The sequence below is a fragment of the Amblyomma maculatum genome, chromosome 6 (genome assembly GCF_055883805.1).
Source record: "Amblyomma maculatum isolate TAMU_Amacu chromosome 6, ASM5588380v1, whole genome shotgun sequence".
Classification (NCBI taxonomy): Eukaryota; Metazoa; Arthropoda; class Arachnida; order Ixodida; family Ixodidae; genus Amblyomma; species Amblyomma maculatum.
This window is the reverse complement of record NC_139349.1, coordinates 78930225-78949154: the sequence shown is the minus strand read 5'-3', so window position 1 is coordinate 78949154 and position 18930 is coordinate 78930225. Positions and strand designations below refer to the sequence as shown.

The 18930-nt window shown below is 46.1% G+C and overlaps 1 protein-coding gene across 2 annotated transcripts in view; it reads left to right on the top strand.

Annotated features, from left to right (window-relative positions):
• The first annotated feature begins 2348 nt into the window (after positions 1-2348).
• Positions 2349-18930, top strand: part of Rbbp5 (retinoblastoma binding protein 5) — a 50714-nt gene continuing 34132 nt past the window's right edge. The window contains exons 1-8 of one of the 2 annotated variants that reach the window (XR_014708071.1): positions 2349-2550; positions 2735-2760; positions 5153-5325; positions 10494-10634; positions 13515-13602; positions 13683-13754; positions 15652-15761; positions 15872-15991. Coding sequence is in view for 1 of the 2 variants with exons in the window: in XM_084606993.1 (XP_084463119.1) it covers positions 2532-2550; positions 2735-2760; positions 5153-5325; positions 10494-10634; positions 13515-13602; positions 13683-13754; positions 15652-15761; positions 15872-15991 (749 nt within the window). In the remaining variant the exon portion in view is untranslated. The remainder of the gene's footprint in view (positions 2551-2734; positions 2761-5152; positions 5326-10493; positions 10635-13514; positions 13603-13682; positions 13755-15651; positions 15762-15871; positions 15992-18930) is intronic. The other variant, XM_084606993.1, reaches the window with a different exon arrangement.

The following is an 18930-nucleotide window of genomic DNA, read 5'->3' as shown; positions in this document are numbered from 1 at the left end:
TTCGCTTATAAAAGAATGGAAAGGCCGGAAGGCGCAGTATCGGTCGCACTGGAACCGCGCCGTAAAAGCTAGAGAAAGTGGTGCCGTAGTGGAGGGCTTGAGTAATTTCGACCACCCGGGGACTGACAGTGGTGAAGGGTGGCTGTTCCTGGCCCTATGGGGCTGGGGCGCTAGGTCACCTCCGCTTGCGGCGGCGGCTATAGCCTGCCACCAATTTTTATATGTTGTAGGCCGTCATTGCACCCGCCACCGCTTAGGTGGTGGACGAAGGCTGTTGCGGCGCGCGTCTTTCTCTCCCGCTTCTTTTTCTTCTCTACTTTTTTCTCTTCGCACGAACTAGGCCCCGCCGGCGTGGTGCAGTGATAAGACGCCCGACTATATGTGCCGGAGTACCCGGGTTCGAACCCGACCTCGGCGGCTGCGTTTCGATGTCAGCGCACGTTAAAGATTCCCAGGTGGTCGAAATTACTCCGTAGCCATGGAGGAAGGAAAGAACTTAGGAGAGGCCTAGCTGACGTCATTTTTTGGATGCCGACGCGGCCCCGCCGCGACCGTACGTTGCAACCTTTCGCCTCCTCCTCTACCCTCCGCATTTTCTTTCTCCGCGGCGCTCACGTACCTAGGGCCCTTAGCAACGCTGTTGCTAGTGGCCCGAGTTTTCATAGCAACAGCGTCGCCGTTGCTAATGACCCGACTCGGCTAACCCTAAATTTTGACGTCACTTCCGCCACACTTTCTCCAATGCATTGGGAATGGCATGGAGGAAGGAAAGCTTAGGAGAGGCCCTGACGTCATTATTTTGAAGCCGGCGCGGCCGCGCCGCGACCGGACGTTGCAACGTCTCTCACCTTCGCACTAACTTTCTCCGCGACGCTCACGTACCTAGGGCCCTAGGGCCCTTTGCAACGCTGTTGCTAGTGGCCCGAGTTTTCATAGCCACAGCGTCGCCGTTGCAAATAGTAGCCCGACTTGGCTAACCCTAAATTTTGACGTCACTTCCGCCACACTTTCTCCAATGCATTGGGAATGGCATGGAGGAAGGAAAGCTTAGGAGAGGCCCTGACGTCATTATTTTGAAGCCGGCGCGGCCGCGCCGCGACCGGACGTTGCAACGTCTCTCACCTTCGCACTAACTTTCTCCGCGACGCTCACGTACCTAGGGCCCTAGGGCCCTTAGCAACGCTGTTGCTAGTGGCCCGAGTTTTCATAGCCACAGCGTCGCCGTTGCTAATAGCCCGACTTGGCTAACCCTAAATTTTGACGTCACTTCCGCCACACTTTCTCCAGTGCATTGGTAATGGGAAGGGCCTCTCCTAAGTTGTTTCCTTCCTCCATGCCCGTAGCCCTCCACTACGGCTCCTCTTTCTCTCTTTCCACTTTCACTCCCACCTTCCTTCCCTGCCGGAGTACCCGGGTTCGAACCCGACCTCGGCGGCTGCGTTTCGATGGAGGCGAAACAAAGAGGCGTCGTGTGCTGTGCGATGTCAGCGCACGTTAACGATCCCTAGGTGGTCGAAATTGCTCCGTAGCCCTCCACTACGGCTCCTCTTTCTCTCGTTCCACTTTCACTCCCATCTTCTTCCCTTCCCTTACGGCGCGGTTGCGGTGTCCACAGAAAAACAAGCGAGACAGTTACCGCGCCTTTCCCTTCCTATAACTAAATCAGTTTTTTTACGGCGTGGTTGACGTGTCCACAGAAAACAAGTGAGACAGTTACCGCGCCTTTCGCTTCCTATAAATCAATCAATCAGTGGATGTGGCTAGCTACAGGCCCATGCATTTTCTTTTCCTTCACAGCCACAACAACAACAGCACGCAGCCGCCAGCGGTCGGGATCGAACCCGGGTACTCCGGCACAGGCTTCTTACCACTGCAAGAATGGATGTAAGGGCACAGAATGTGGATTTCTAGAGCGTGATGATGACAACAATTTAAAACTTTTTGAGTGGTTCAGCTCGAGATTGGAACGACGGAACGAAAAAAAAAAGAGGAAAAAGTTGCGCTATACAAATGGGGAAATTCCACGTGTACTACATCCATATTCAACCAGCCAGCAGCCAAGAGAAAACGCTAAAGCGCGACGAGCTCGGACCCTCGAACCACCTCAGATAGCCACCGAGACGCCGAAGAACTGCATTTATATGGGTGAATACACTACGCGAAGCTGATATTGAATGTTTTCTTTACTACAGAACTTATTTGTGCGCGCTAAATAGCCTATAACAGCAGTTTGCTAACAGAATAAGACCAACGAATAAGACCCAAGGTAGATGGACCTTGCAAGACCTGGCGATCACATTAGAAGTTGGTGATCTTCTCGAAAACGAAACTGACTGAGCAAGCAACGGTACCGAGTCAAGGCATGTCAAACCGGTTAAATGGCGTTATGGCGCATGTCCGCCCGTAAACAGAAGTGAGCTTCAAAAGAGATGCCTATAGTTTTGTGATGAGAGCACCCTTGTACTGCACACTGAACTTAATCTGATAGTTTATTATGTAAATACACGCTATACTGCTGCTGTCAGGCCAAAATGAACCTCGAGTTGCTAGGTAAGTATGTAGTACTTACGAGGAGTTGCTCGTATGGCTGCTTGCTACTTTTATATGGTCTTGACACTGCCTTCTAGCTGCTGATTTACTAGTATTAATGGGCGTTTGCTCAAGTTGAAAATAAACGACGAGTGCGTACGAGTAGAGATACTTATAGTGTGTTTGTTGTTTCCTTGTTTTCCAGAATCATTCGGCCAGAACTACCCAGAGGTTTGTTGGTCTGCTTACTTCATCAGCACATAAAACAGGCTGCCGCTGTCACACTGCCATGTCAGCTGTCGTTTAATTTGTGCAGAGGACCGGCAAAAGCGACCGGCTTTTGCATGACACGGTGCATTCACTGTAAGGACCAGTCGGTGGCAATGGGCACTCTTAATAGCAGATGCTGAAATTTAGGTCTGACCGGACTAGGTAGTCTCGGCAGCGACCACAGCGATCATTGTATACCCGTCCGTATGGCCCTGGTAATATTCAGCTTCACAAAAGTAACAAATTACAGCTGAATGCTATCGTCCTGAGGGGAGGTTCGAAGAGGATCCTACCGCCTGAACAAATCATTCTTTGTAACTAAGTCATCGCTACTGTCTGTTTGTGCGCAGAGTTTGTTCACGTTAAATTACCTGGGCAGTGCTTTTTCACAGGGAATATTTTGTGGGGCAAGGCTTGACTTGAAATATTAGCCTGTACATCCCCAGTACAAGTTTCTTGGCTCTGATACTTAGCCTTACACAATGTCTTTGAACAGTTTAAAATACCTGCGGGGCAAAATTTTTTTTTTTTCATTTCTTTTGCACCAAACTGAGCTGCCTTTAACATCATTAACAGTATTCATTCTTGTCTGTGTTCCTTTGTGCTGTGTTCTGTGTTAAATGAGTACCTATTTCTCGTTTGCGTGTTTTGTTCATTGTAACCATTGTGAAACATTGCCTATCACGTCATATTTGCTTTCTACTGCTAAATAATTTATTACTGAATTTATTTTCTCAGCTGTTTCGATTTTGGTTCCAACAGCTAAGCAATGACTATGATATCAAAGTTAAGTATAGGTCATGTGAGCGATAAAAAAAAAATTGCAATATAATCATTCCTCCATCATTTTGGTTCACTACAATGCTGTAACCCACATGCCTCAAGAACAGGAATCACAACAAGTGAAGAAGCAGTGAATAGTATTGCAGCTTTTTCACCCCTTACCTGACCTATACTTAATTTTTACTTTATAACCGTCACTTGGTTGTTTAAACCGAAACAGGCAACAAAAAAATTCACTTATAAATGATTAAGTAGTTGTAGACAAATACCACGTAATATCTTACATAATCTTTAACAAGAAGGAAAGAGCAACCATAATTTGGTTTCTGTACTCCTATAATCATAACTGGCCAACACCCATATCCTGATATTTAGGTAAGTGGCACCTATATTATTAGTGGCACCTATATTATTAAGCACTGTGATTTTGAGTTTGATGGATAGAGTATAATAAATCACATTAATATATGACACAACATACTTTGACCATAAATACTTCATTAAGGATACCTGTGACATGCACAGAAGTTGCTGAAATGCTGTGAACGCAGAAATTTGTATTGCTCTTTCGATCAGCAAAAGGCGACCAGTTTACAGACTTAAAATTTGCTGGTGCTTGTGAGAATGCTGGTGCTCCACAAGGCTCATCCATTGTTATTTGTAATTTCTGTATTGGCAGCATTTTCCAGTATAGAGCAATTTTTATGGATAGTTTCAGATTCAGCACAAAAGCAGTCATTCATATGTCATAAAAATGTATACATTGTGCAGGGTCTGTGCTGAAAATAATTAGACAAGTTGTGGCATTGCACGCGTATGAAAGCAGGCATCATACAGCAACAGTGAAATGTCAGATCGTGAATGTTCAAATGGCTCTGCTCAAAGCATTTTACACGTTCGTTGACAAGTCCACATGAGCAAAAGTTCTGGGCGCGTGTTGACGATAGTTGCGGACCCCGGTATTGATTGTGTACATGGCTTAGTGGACACTAATAAGTGCCGCATAATTGTAGAAACTCTTCTGAAATCATACGGACACTTAAATGCCGACCACTGTTCACTATAACACGCACGCAATCAGTATTATCATCCGAAGCAGCCTTCACGGCCTTCTGAAATGTTTTATGCCACTTGAACACTTCCAGTATTACATTACTGCATATCGCTGTTTCAATGTTCCCAGTTACAAAACGTTCGCAGCTCTGAAATGGGCACACGCTCAGGCACGTTCATTGGCTTCGTTTGATTGAAGCCAACTTAACCCATTGCATCATGAAGCTTAAACTTCCTGCACTGTCCCCCAAAACTGCTTTCCGGGTTTCCCAATCACGCTCATATGTGTGCAACGCCACAACTTGTCTCGTTACTTTCAGGACAGACCCTATAAATTAAATAAATTTAAATAGATGCCTGATATTTATTAAAATGAAATGGTGATTCTCATGTTATTTGTTGTTATTCTCGGGTAAGTATAAGTTGCTGCAAAATATCATTAGAAGTCACTAATTTTATTTTCATGTAGAGCAGTGCATTTTCTTTTTTTTTTTTTACTATGCTCCTTCCTGCGCAGGAATTTGATGGAGCACTGGACTGCATCAGTTTGGCAGTCACATGTGCCTTCAACAAACGAGGGACTCTCTTGGCTGTTGGGTGCAATGATGGCCGCCTCGTCATCTGGGACTTCCTGACCCGCGGCATTGCAAAAATCATCAGCGCTCATGTGCATCCAGTCTGCTCATTATGGTGAGGGGGAACTCTTTTGTATTGGGCAGAGAGCGTAAATTACAGCAGGTGCTGTAATATTTGCATATTTGACCTCGTAGAAGTTTTGATGCATTAGATTGGCCAGCCAGCCTTTTCCGTGGTAGCGCATTAGGTGAGACTGCTGTAACACATTTCAATTTGTCTCCCGCATGACCCTTCTTCTGTAAGCTTTCCCCGTTGCCTGTGCATTACTTACTTCTCTTTCTAACATCTCCCTCGTGCAGTCTCATCTTATGTGAATATTTTTGCTTTTCCAAACATGCTGCGTGACTGTGGCAGCATTGTATTTTTACAGCAGTCGCAGAACTTGTACTTGAAATTTTTTTTTCTTTATTTTAATCATCGTCTTCACCCACTGCAGGGTGAAGGCCTCCTCCATATCCCTCCAATTAACTCTACTTGTGCCAGCTGCAGCTACTTGATCTCAGCAAACTTCCTAATAATCTCATCCGCCCACCCAACTTTTTGCTGTCCCCTTCCCCTATAGTTGCTTTCCCTTGAAATCCAATCTTGTTGCCTTTAGTGACCGTTGGTCACCTTTAGCTCGCCTTCACATTAAATGTCTTCTCCATGCTCAGTTCTTTTTGATCTCGCCTACGATGTCCTCCGCATTTTTTCTCTGACCTACTCTGCACACTTCCTGTCTCTCAGCATTACCCCTATCATTTTCCGTTCTAGCTCTCTGCATTGTCCTCAGTTTAAACTGAACCCCTTTTCATTAGCCTCCACATTTCTGCCCCAAATTTATATACGTTCGTCTTGAGGGATACTGGTAAGCTGCCATTCATGGCCAGAGAGTACTTGCCAAATGCGCTTCATCCCAGTCTTGTTCTTCTAGTTATTCCATTTTCATGGTCCAGATCACACTACCAGGATAAGGAGACATATTCTCCTAATATATTCACTGCCTCGCTACCAATTGTAAATTCCTATTCTTTTCCAATGCTGTTAACATTACTTTAGTCTTCTGCATGTTGGTCCTTTGGCCCGTCATTCTGCTTTGCTCATCTAGGTAATTAGTCATCGCTTGCGATTCGTGTCCTGAACTACTTAAAGGGCCACTGTCCAGGGAAGGATCTTTTAAGCAAAGGAGCCCAGTGTTTCGATCAGGTACCGGAGATAGTCTGTGCAAAATGCTACAGTGACGCGCGCTGCAAAGCAACGAAAATACAAATCAAAGCTCTCTCATGCTCTTCTTCGGGAAGCCAGCTTTCCCGTTTCCTGTGCTGGCCCGTCGAGCCACAGTTATGACGTACTTCCTGAGAACGACGTCCATTGGTCCGTCTTGCTGACTGACGGGAGAAGGATGGGTGTCTACTGCTCGCTGCGCGCTTTTCCCTCGCCACGGCCAGACTGAACCCAGCGGCGCGCGCTCCCTCGCCCGTTTTTTTTTTTTTTTTTTTGCGCTCGCGGAGTGCCACGCCCTACCTCCTGCCAAGCGCGGAGGAGGAAGGGGAATTTGTCTTGCGGAGGCTAGACGACCTCGGGCAGGAGAGTGGAAAACCTTTGCGAGGGAACGGAAGGAGAGAAGCATGACAGAATCGAGTGATTGCGGTGGCTGTAACTGTGTTATTAGTTACTCTTTTCAAAAACGTTTTGCGGCCTTGCGTTCTAGGGGTGAAGTCTCACAGTCACCGGGGAAGAAAATATTTTCGACCGGAGGGTGGACAGTGGGCCTTTAAGCAAGCCAATGTCATCAACGAATCGTAGGTTACTGAGATATTCTTCATCAACCGTTATCCCTAACGGCTCCCAATCCAGGTCTCTCACTACCTCCTCTAAGCAAGCAATCAAGCAAGCAGCAGAAGCACTTTATTTTGCAATCTTTGTCTGAGGAGTAGCCTCAGCTGCCACGGAGTTGAGACATCAATGGTTGCTTGGCGTTGTAACAGAGCAGCTCTTCCATTCAGAGCTAGTAGCTGTTGCTGTCATTTACCAGTGCCGCATTATGTGTAAAAGTGTTGTACTAACTGCATTTAATTCATGATGTCAAGACACCTAACATTAGTTTTATGTTACTGAAAAGTTTCTGCACTGCACTGCAGAGCTTAGGTAACTGAACAAAGACAGATAAAAAAAAAAAAAAAGATTTGGACAGGAAACATTAGCCAATCTCTTCAAGAGTAGGTGCAAGAATGAAGTGCATTGCAGGAAAAATTCAATACATTCTAGAATGGACCTCTCCTAGAAAACTTTGGCTTTCAATGTGGCATGCATTCCTCCGCTGATTTGATAAGTGGTTCTGCACCATGTGTTGTTGAGCCCAAAACTGGCGCGCGCACAAACACAACAAGTAAAGAAAAGTGGACGGAAATATCTGAGGCGCACTTAAGCTTTGCCTTTAAGTGTATGACAGGACAGCATGAATGACTCCTACCTATGGCTTCCGTTGTGGATTGTAGTTCGCGTACAAGCACTTTGCTCCTTGCTTAATTACTAATCTGTTAATTTTTGCCTCTAATATCTAGTGTATTCTCATATAGTCGTCAGCTGCCACATTATGTGAAAGACCACCTAAAATGGATATAAAGTTCCACTTAAAGCTGTACAAAAGTGCCTGCATGGCATAGGAGTATGTACTAGCATGTCTGACTTAGGATCCAAGGGTCCCGTGGGGTCGATTCCCACCTCACCCTCCCACCTCGAAAGAGCAGTCAGTGTTTGCAGCTCCTGCCAACTCGGCCATGTCATGTGGTCCTATGACGTTGCACAGCACACCGACTAACCAGGGCCTGACCATGTCACCTGCCAGCTACCAGTTTCCAGGGGCATGCTCATGAATTTTCACTTATAACGCCGGCAGTGCCGATGTCGAATTCTCTGGAGAATGGGGCCTTTAATGCTATCATGTAAAAGTTGAACGATTGAATGTACGTTAGAGCCACCATGTGTGCCAATGGGTAAGGGCAGCTGCGTGAAAGCTCTCTCTCATCCATGCCTGCTGGCACTGCAGTTGGTGGCCGATGTGGAGAGGGATTTGTCCTAAGAAATGCAGTGTGGCATGTTGCCGCTGTAAACCCGAGCTTCTCTCTCACTTGAATACCTTTGACTGTCTGTGCTGTGCTCATGGCGCACTGATGCCCTTGCATGTGCCAAGCTGTATACCAGTGGGATGGAAAGTTTCACATTTGCTTCCGATTTAGTGTCACGTTCACTTCTATTCTCAGATGCTGATAGGAAAGGATAGGAAATATGTTAATTTCTCTAGAAAGGTCTTGTGCTAGTAGCGGAAGAGGTCCATCTTCCTTCTTCTCACAGGGTGGGTGCCCCTATTCCAGGGCTTCGCTGCTCGCTGGGCGTGCTGGATCAGACCTAGTTGGTAACCCAGATCGCCACTGGAGAGGCGGCTCTCTCACTGTTTCGCACTCGGGTCTTTACGAAAACTATCATTATTTCTACACTCCCACGTGATGTGGTACAAGGAAGGTTTGCTACCACACCACGGGCAGGTGTTCCGATATTGCAACGGGTAAATCTTGCTAAGGATATGCAGATTTGGGAATGTTCCTGTCTGCAGTCTTTGCCAGTACACTGCCTCTTGTTGATTTAGATCAGGATGAGGCAGCAGATAGCAGATCCATACCCCCTTATAGTAGTGCAGAATGTCTGAGTATGTAGGGCCGACTCACTCGGGTAGATCGTCCGATTGGGAGGAAGCTCGGCTCGTATACCCTCGAGCTACCTCATCGGCGCGTTCGTTCCCCGCTATGTCGGTGTGTCCTGGCACCCAGTAAATGTTGTGTCTGACTTTTTATGGGGTGGCACTCTGAAGAAGCCTGAGCGCGGCGCCACCTATGCGGCTGTTCATGTAGTTACGGCACGCTTCTCTCAAATCTGTAAGAATGGTAAGGGACGTGTTGCTTCGATACCCGGCTACCACCGCTAGAGCAACGGCCAGCTCCTCCCCTTCGGTTACCGTGCAATCCCTGACTGAGATGCTAGCTAATTCGTTTAGGTTGGAATCAATAGCTACCGCCATTGCGCTGTTATGTGAGCTTCCTGTATACGGAGCTGCGTCCGTGTACACTGTTGTGGGTTTTGTAGCTAGATTTTGTTGTACATACTTTGCCCGGGCTGCCCTACGGGCCACATGCAAGTTGGGGTCCATGTTCCGGGGAAGGGAGCTAACCTTTAGCGTCTGGCGAATTGCGTCCGTTATGCTCGCAGCACAATTCTAGATTTCCACAGTTCCGCCTAGCCCCAGTCGCCTAAGAAGCGAACGCTCTGTAGGAGTTTACTGAAGCCTGGCTATCTGCGTGACTAGTTGGGCTTCTTTGATCTCTTCGAAGGTGTTGTGAATGCCAAGAGCTAGTAGTTTTGCGTTGGAGGCTTTCATTGGTAGGTGCAGGGTTCTTGTAGGCTTTGCGGGTGATGATATCTGCACTTTCCACTTCTCCTTTGTTGAGATTGAAGTACGGGAGGGCATAGCCCACGCGACTGAGCACCAGGCTCTGAACCAGGCGCAGGGTATCCCCCTCTCGCATGCCGCTCCACTCCTGCGACATGCGCGTGATCATCCTAACGACCTGAGTGGTCGATTGCTTGAGAAGGCCGAGCGTATGACCGCATGGCTGGTTGCTCTGGAGCCACATTCCCAAGTCTCATAGCTGTCTTTCGAGGGAGACACTGAGGGTCCCTTCCTTGTGGTTCCCTTTGTGAACTCGCAGGAGTTCGGATTTTTTTGTGGAGCAGGTGGGGCCTCGTGCACGGACATATTCTTCCACGCAGATAGCTGCTGCTTGCAGTTGTTCTTCTTTCTGGCCGAGCAACCCGGAGGTAACCCAGACCTGTGAAGTCGTCAGAGTACATGGCGTGCTGTATGCCTCCAATCTTCTCGAGTTGTCTCGGGAGTCTGATCACAGCAACGTTGAAAAGTAGTGTCGAGATGACAGACCCTTGAGGTGTGCCTTTGTTGGGGTCGAGAATTTATCGCTGCGAAGGTCTCCGAGCCCAACTGTTGCAGTTCGGTTGGAGAGAAAGGCCTTCACATAGCTGTGAATCTTGCTGAGAATGGGTGAATGGTAGATGCTGAATGAATCGGAGCTAATGAAATTTTTTTGCCTCTTACATGAAGTGGCCTGACAGAGAAGTGGTTTTTATTTTTTTGGCAGCAAAGCAGGGTGTCTGATTCGCTCTGTCACTTTCAGCTTCAGTCGAAGTGGCCACAAACTCCTGAGTGCATCAACAGACAACAGTGTATGCATCTGGGACGTCTTGACTGGTGAATGTGATCACAAATACAGGTTCCCATCTCCAATAATAAAAGTGCAGTTTCATCCGAGAAATGAGTAAGTATGAGGTTTTTATTATGATTATTATCATCATTTTTTTTTTCATGTTCTGCTTGCTGTGGTTCACCCACATCTGCTTAGTTAAATGGAGCTTGGCACTGTACACCTGCATTTCTACCCAGTAAAAGCAGGTGGGAACCACTTTTGAAAGGTCTAAAAGGGAACGAGATGTGAATGGCGCTAGTTTAATGCACTAGAGTTGCCAAAACAGGCTCATAATGAGGACAGCTGCATGTATTGTGTATATCTATTACTGGGATGCAACTTCAACAGTTTGTACAGCCTGTTGACTGAACAGGCAGTGTATAATCTTGCATTTAGCCTAAAGCATAGGGTCCATTAGCTTTTTTTTATTCTTGTTAATTATAGTCGCACAGTAAGTATAACTACCATTAAATGCAGCCTCTACCTTCCATGGCTGTCATCACACAGAAAAGTGTTTTTTATTGCCCTCTTTCACAAGCTGCACCACCATTACGCACCACATGACCCGGTAGCTATGTTTCATTTGCCAAAGATTTGGCATTGGGTTATATAACTCTACACTTCATTTTATGAGCCATTTGCATATAGCCTAAAGCAACCTGAGCAAACAAGGAGGGTGTGCTCGATAAAAGTGTTCGTCCACAGCCTCATGTGGTAACTGGTGGCTCTATGTTTGGATAGGAAATAGTACCAGTATTGAAATGATTCGACGGGGCCGTGTTTGTAAATAGCGACATATGACTTTGTAGCGGGCCTCCTCATTGCAATGACTGTGGGAGCGCTTCTGCTGTTAAATTAGCCAGTAATTGAAATTTTAGCTCTACTGTAAAGTGCCAACTGCCTATTCGTTTATCCTATTAAGTAATTTAAAATACGTTTTGCATTCTTGAGACATTCAGGGAAATATTTATAGTATTCCTACAACGCTGATTGGGTAAGACAGGTGCAGCTTCACACGTCTGCAAACTGCTTGGGGATTGAGTATAAATGCATCTCTAAATATTTTTCTACAAATTTTTCTTCAGCCACCTTTCCTACCTAAATTGTTGGCAATAACAATTATGAGCAGTTCTAGAAATTAGAGGACATTTCACATTCAGAGGCTGTTTAGTGTTTATGCAACAACTGTATTAAGGCGCTAGCCTTTAATGCCTCATTGTTGTCGACAGAAGGTTGTCAGCAGAGGTGTCATGCTTTCGAGAGCGAGAGTTAAAAGTAAATTAATAAACCTAGTCTCCACCGGGAATCTAACCTCCATCCCTTGGATCCCCAGGCGAGCGCTTTACCACTACGGCACACCTCGGATCGTGAAACATTCTTCATAATTCTCCTTGTCTACTGCGAGGATGACAGCGGGATTCTGCGAGTGAGAGATACTGCGCCTTTCCTTTCCTGTAAACGAATTATAGAACGCCGGTGAACTTTGATGCGTTCAATGAAATGCTGGCTGTGTTCGAGAACGAGCGCGTGATGTACCGTCACGACAGGTCATGATGTGACTAGGTGATTCATGCATAGATGAAGCTCACCTGGCCGGGCGTTCGATTCAGGCGTCCATGCGGCGCCTTTCATTTACTGCTTCCTCGAATGCCGCACCACACAGCAAACAGAAGCAGACCCAGATGTTTAGGAGGCGCTAATATAGCAGGCATCACAGGGGTGTAAAATTGATTTTCAGGATAGAAAAGGCGCAGTATTTGTCAGGATTCTCCGCGGACACATGTACCTTGTGTAAAGGAAGCGAGGAAGGTGGGAGTGAAAGAAGAGAGGGAGAGAGAGGGGATTGGTGCCATAGTGAAGGGCTATGACCCACCGTGCTATAAAAGCTTTTGTCTTATCGCACTTTAGTGGTCCAAAGTGCTCTCTAGAATTTTTTTCCTCCTCCGTTTGTATGTGGATATTTTTAGTCGTTCCCTCATTATGCCTTTGGCTGTACTAAGAGCACAATATCATTCTGAACACACTATACCGGGGAAACGTTGCTCTACAACCTTTCTGCCTAACCTATATGACCGGTGAAAACCCAGATTACTTTTTTGTAGCTTCCATTCAATATTTATCATAGTATAAAGCACGAACAGCAGCGGTGATAGAGGACAAGCTTGTCTTACTTGACACTTAGTAATGCGTTGAATAAAGTTGTTTCCTCCTCACGTAGAAACGGGCAGAGAAGCAGGCCCGGGCAGAAAACACACTCCCGCAAAGCAGGTGTCTGGCATCGACTCTGCGATTAAAATTAATATGTCATGGGTTAAAGGCTGGCAATTCGTATCTCTCAGGACATTTAGTTCCATTTCCTTTTATTATTCTCTTTTAGAACTAGTCTCACTGTTCCATCAGAGCACTTAATTTGAGTAAGTAGCCCTTCACATTTATATCAGTGGTGTTTTTATAAGCAACACCAACTCCCGTGTTTGGCAATACGGAAGGGCTCACTCGACCTCAACAGATATTCCTCAACAAAGTAATAGCACCGCAATACAACATGCCATTGCCACCTATGGCAGTGAGAGTGGCCTGCTTCAAGTAGTGTGAGAGAGGTCGACTTGCAAGGCGCAGATCGGCAGCATGGCAAGCAACGAGATGCAGCTTGAAGAACCGTGAAGAAGTGAGAAGCTACACTCCTATCCCTCCTAATTTCCTAATTACCCAAACAGCGGCCGAGAGCCATCCCCTCAGTCAAATAAAGGCTTTATTCATTCATTTATAAACAGTGTCGTCACACAACAGCCTGCACTCTTGTGAACATAAAGTACCGCAAGTACGTAAATTGTTACTTAGTGGTTGCAACAGGTTGCCTTTTCAGACGCATGTAATAACTGGTGTTGCTGAGAATGGCTCTTTGGCACAGTTTCTTGGCAGGTAATTAAAGCCTGTGAATTTCTCTTGCAGCAAGGCATTCCTTGTATGCCCGATTAAGCATGCAGCTGTGCTGGTCAACGTAGACGGGGCTCATTCTACTATCCCTCTTGATGATGAGGTTAGGATTTTTAATACTTATGAAAGAACTGAAGCCATGACCTTGGTGATTTGTCTTACTCCATTCTTTATTATTTTCAGTCTGATTTGAACATTGTTGCTTCGTTTGATCGGAGAGGAGGCCACATCTACACAGGGAATGCAAAAGGAAAGGTAAAATAGTAGTTTTGCTGTTTCACCAATGATCTTATCCTGGCTCTAGAAACAGCATCCATGGAAGGACATTTTTGTGCATCGAGTATGCTGTAAGCATTTTCTTTCAGTAGCTGTCACGCTTTTGTTGCTATTAAGAGATTGTGCAGACTTGTCATTATTTCATCATAATCATCATCATCATCATCAGCTGTCCTCTAGGCTATAACCACTGCTGGGTGAAGGCCTTTTTCATGTTCCTCCAATTATTCCGGTCTTGTGTTAGGTGCATTGCATTCACTTGACCTCTGCAGACTGCTTAATCTTATCCACCCACCTGACTTTCTCCGCTCCGGGGTGGCGCAGTTGTTAGGGCGCTCGACTACTGTTCCCAAGGATGCGGGATCGAATCCCGGCTTCGGCGGCCGCTTTTCGTTGGAGGCGAAAAGCAAGTCGCCCGTGTGCTGTGCAATGTCAGTGCACGTTAAAGAACCCTAGGTGGTCGAAATTTTCGGAGTCTTCTACTACGGCGTCTCTCATAGCCCGAGTTGCTTTGGGACGTTATATGATTGATGACCTAGACAGGAAAAGTAGAAAGGTAGGCTTGAAAATCAATATGCAGAAGACTAAGGTAATGTTCAACAGCCTCGGTAAGAACCAGCAGTTTACATTAGGTAGTGAAGTGCTGGAAGTAGTAGGCGATTATGTCTACTTAGGACAGGTAGTAACTGCAGATCCGGACCATGAAAACGAAATAACAAGAAGAATAAGATTGGGATGGAGCGCATTTGGCAAGCACTCGCAGATTATGACTAGCAGCTTACCGGTATCACTCAAGAGGAAAGTATACAACAGTTGCATCTTACCTGTACTCACCTATGGGGCTGAAACGTGGAGGCTAACCAAGAGGGTTCTACTTAAGTTGAGGACAACCCAGAGGGCTATGGAACGAAAAATGGTAGGGGTAACATTAAGAGATAGGAAGCGTGCAGAGTGGGTCAGAGAAATAACTCAAGTTACCGACGTTCTAGTGGAAATTAAGAAGAAGAAATGGGCATGGGCAGGACATGTAGTGCGAAGAGAGGATAACCGATGGTCGCTTAGGGTAACAAACTGGATTCCAAGGGAAGGAAAGCGTAGCAGGGGGCGGCAGAAAGTTAGGTGGGCGGATGAGTTTAAGAAGTTCGTGGGTGTCAAGTGGATGCAGCTAGCACAGAACCGGGTTAAGTGGAGAAATATGGGAGAGGCCTTCGCCCTGCAGTGGGTATAGTCAAGCTGATAATGATGAAATGATGATGAATGACCCCACAAACCAAACCAAAACCACCTGACTTTCTGCTGCCTTCTTTTATGCTTTCATTCCCTGGAATCCAATTTGTTACCCTTAGGGACCATTAGTTATCATCTCTTCAACTACATTCCTTGCCCATGCCCATTTCTTCTTGATTTCCACTAGAATATCATTAACCCGAGTTATTTTTTTGGCCCACTCTGCATGCTTCCGATCTCTTAATGTTACGTCTACTATTTTCGTTCCATAACTTACTGCATTGTCCTCAAGTAGAACTTTTTCGTTAGACTCCACGTTTCAGCCTCAAAGGTGAGTAGATATAGTATGGTGAGGCTGCCCCAAAATAATAATGTGCCTCTTCGGGCAAGATGCAGCTGTATTATATACTTTCCTCTTGAGCGATACCGATAAGCTGCTAGTCATAATTTGCGAGTACTTCCCATGCGCCCTCATCTTGTCCTTATTTAATTAAAACAAGATAATTGCAGTTTCATACTTGAAGGGCCTTGATACCTTAAGTCTATGAGCCTCATGCAGTTTGCTGATCTGGTGACTGCATGCAATATATGGATGGTAAGCATCGATAACATGGTTGTTATGCATTAGTGATTTGCTCTTCTATTTCAGATACTTGTTGTTTCAGTTCCGGACCTCGCTATGAAGGCATCATTTAGAGTCACCACAGGAACATCAAACACCACAGCAATCAAGTCAATTGAATTTGCTAGGCGGGGCGAGTATGTTGCAGCTTTTTAATTTTTTTTCTTGCGTGTTCAGTGCTGTTTTGTATTTCTTGTTAGTCCTTATGTATACAGCGTGCAGTGACAGGCAGTTTGATTCTGTCCAGCTGTTTCTTGGTGAACACGGCTGACCGGATAATACGAGTCTACAGTGCGAGTGAAGTGATGTCCTTTGGTCGGGATGGCGAACCTGACCCATTGCAAAAATTACAAGACTTGGTGAACAAGTGAGTACCGTCCTGCTGAAAACATCTGCTGAGGAACATTGTGGAACTTTGTGGAATTTTCTGTGGAACTTTGGAGGCTGTGTTAACTATGGATTTCCAGGCATTGTCTGTCACGGCGAACAGATTTTCTTATTATAGCTTCAATTTTTTTTCGTTGTGGAATGTTCTTGCTGCCCGCTACTTTCAGTGCAAAGAAATTTCAAGACATCAACACATTCGTCACCTTCTTTTCTTGTGTTCTAAATCCTTTCATCACTATTCAGTTCAGGCGTTCAGTCGTGTCCGACTCTTCGTGACCGTATGGACCATGTCACGCCACGCTTTCCGGTCTCTCACTATCTTCTTAACGTCACATAACTTCATCTGCAGTCCATCGAGGATGCCATCTAACCATCGCGTTCGCTGCCTACCCCTTCTCCGGCGACCCTCAACCTTTCCCAACATCAAATCTTTCTCCAGCGACTTCTCTCTTCTCATCAGATGACCAAAGTAGCTGAGCTTTAACTTTAGAATTTGACCCTCCAATGAGCAGTCAGGGTTTATGGTCGACAATATGGACTGATTTGATCTTCTGGCAGTCCAAGGAACTCTCAAGAGTCTTCGCCAGCACCACAATTCAAACGCGTCAATTCTTCGGCGGTCAGCCTTTTTCACAGTCCAACTCTCGCATCCATACATCACAACTGGAAAGACCATAGCACGAGTTATACGGATCTTGGTTGGCAGACTAATGTCTCTGCTCTTTACTAGGCGGTCAAGGCTAACCATTGCTCTCTTTCCCAGAAGCAAGCGTCTCCTAATTTCATGGCTGCAGTCTCCTTCCGAGGTAATCTTGGAGCCCAAGAACAGAAAATCTGTCACAGCTTCCACTTCTTGTCCATTGATGCTCCAGGACTTGATAGGGCAAGACGCCATGATCTTTGTCTTTTTAATGTTCAGTTTAAGCCCAAACTTCTCACTCTCTTCTTGTACGCGCATCAGAAGTCTCTTGAGTTCCACTTCACTTTCTGCCATTAAAGTGGTATCATCCGCATATCTAAGGTTGTTGATACGTTTTCCAGCAATCTTCACTCCAGCTGAAGACTCGTCCAGACCGGCCTTCCTCATGATGCACTCTGCATATAGGTTAAATAGGCAGGGCGACAGTATGCAGCCTTGCCTCACCCCTTTCTCAATCGGAAACCAATCAGTAAGACCATGCCCAGTTCTGACTGTGGCCTCTTGCCCTTCATACAAGTTCCTGAGGAGACAGATGAGGTGAATTGGAACTCCCATCTCTTGGAGAGCTTGCCACAATCTGCTGTGATCTATGCAGTCAAACGCTTTCGCATAATCAATAAAGCAGAAGTAAATGGGTTTCTGGAACTCTCTTGCTTTTTCCATGATCCAGCGAAGGTTGCCAATTTGGTCTCTAGTTCCTCTGCCCTTGCGAAACCCAGCTTGCACGTCCGGAAGCTCCCGATCCACATACTGCAGCAGCCTACCTTGGAGGATTTTCAACATCACCTTGCTAGCATGCGAAATAAGCGCGATCGTGCGGTAGTTGGAACAATCTTTGGCACTGCCTTTCTTTGGAATGGGGATGTAAACTGACCTCCTCCAATCCTGTGGCCACTGCAGGGTTGTCCAAATCTTCTGACATAATGTATGCAGAGTGTTAACAGCGTCGTGGTTGAGGTTTTGAAGCAACTCAGCTGGAATACCATCAATTCCGCTTGCTTTGTTCTTAGCAAGGCTAGCTAAGGCCCCTTCAACTTCACTCTTCAGGATGCCCGGCTCGAGATCAGTAATGACAACCGTCTTAAGTTGGGTTTGCACATCCGGGTCCTTCTTGTACAGTTCTTCTGTGTATTCCTGCCACCTCTTCTTTATCTCTGAGGCTTCAGTGAGGTCCTTGCCTCGTTTGTCCTTTATCACGCCCAGCTTAGCACAGATAGAGGCGCAAAAAGTTAGAAATAAAGCAGTATTATGGCCAATTCAAGAGCACATCTGTGAAGCCGAAACTTTGAGGCATACAAAGAACTTAATACGCACAGCCGGAGTACACAAAGTGAAACTGCAGTCCCATTTGCCTTCTGCAGACAACTGTACATTTTTTAACGCGGTAGCGTTAAGGAGCTCGTGCCGCAGAAAAGCCGGTGTCATCGGCGGCGTTGGCCGTGAGCGATAAATCCCGGCATGCACTTCATAAATAAAAAGCAACTTCCAAGATGGGCTGGGTGGGAATCGAGCCAGGGTCTCCGGAGTGTGAGACGGACACGCTACCACTCAGCCACGAGTGTTTTTTTTCTTTATTGCATGAATTGGTACAAATACATCAGTAAAAGATCGTGATTGCGATGCCCCTTGGCTGACAACCGTGTCTAATGGACTTTCATTACCACAAGTTCGCCCATCAGACTCAAGACCTCCTCCGCAGCGTCTTGCTGCTTCAAAATTTCTTTTAGTTTATACACTTGTTCAACAAAATAATCACATACAGATCGTGCATCGACATCACAGTGTCTATAAGCCATCCTACTCCTTCAAATACTGTGAAGGCCCAGTAGCATGATGAGGTCATACTGAAAATCATCATTAATAGTTGTCAAGTACCGAATTCCACGTGGCGTCAATGGCAGGTCTTTTTTAAGTGTCCTTTCGATGCTTGAAAGCGGTACAAAAGCGCTTCTAGTGATTGCGGTGTTGCCTTAGAAACGTGCCGTAGAACGTTATACTGCGGTGTATATCGGTAATTATGAACATGTTACTTACAGAAGTCGCAGTTACACGAGTAGCGAAGTACGTTTCCACTACATTTCTTCTGTGCTCTGCGCACATGCAGAGCCATCTTGCGGCAAACACACAAGAACCCCTCCTCGCAATGTGCGGCGCTGCCCCGACACGTGGTGCGCCACTCGCCCCAGACGTTTCGCCGTGCACCCTCACAGGATGTAGAA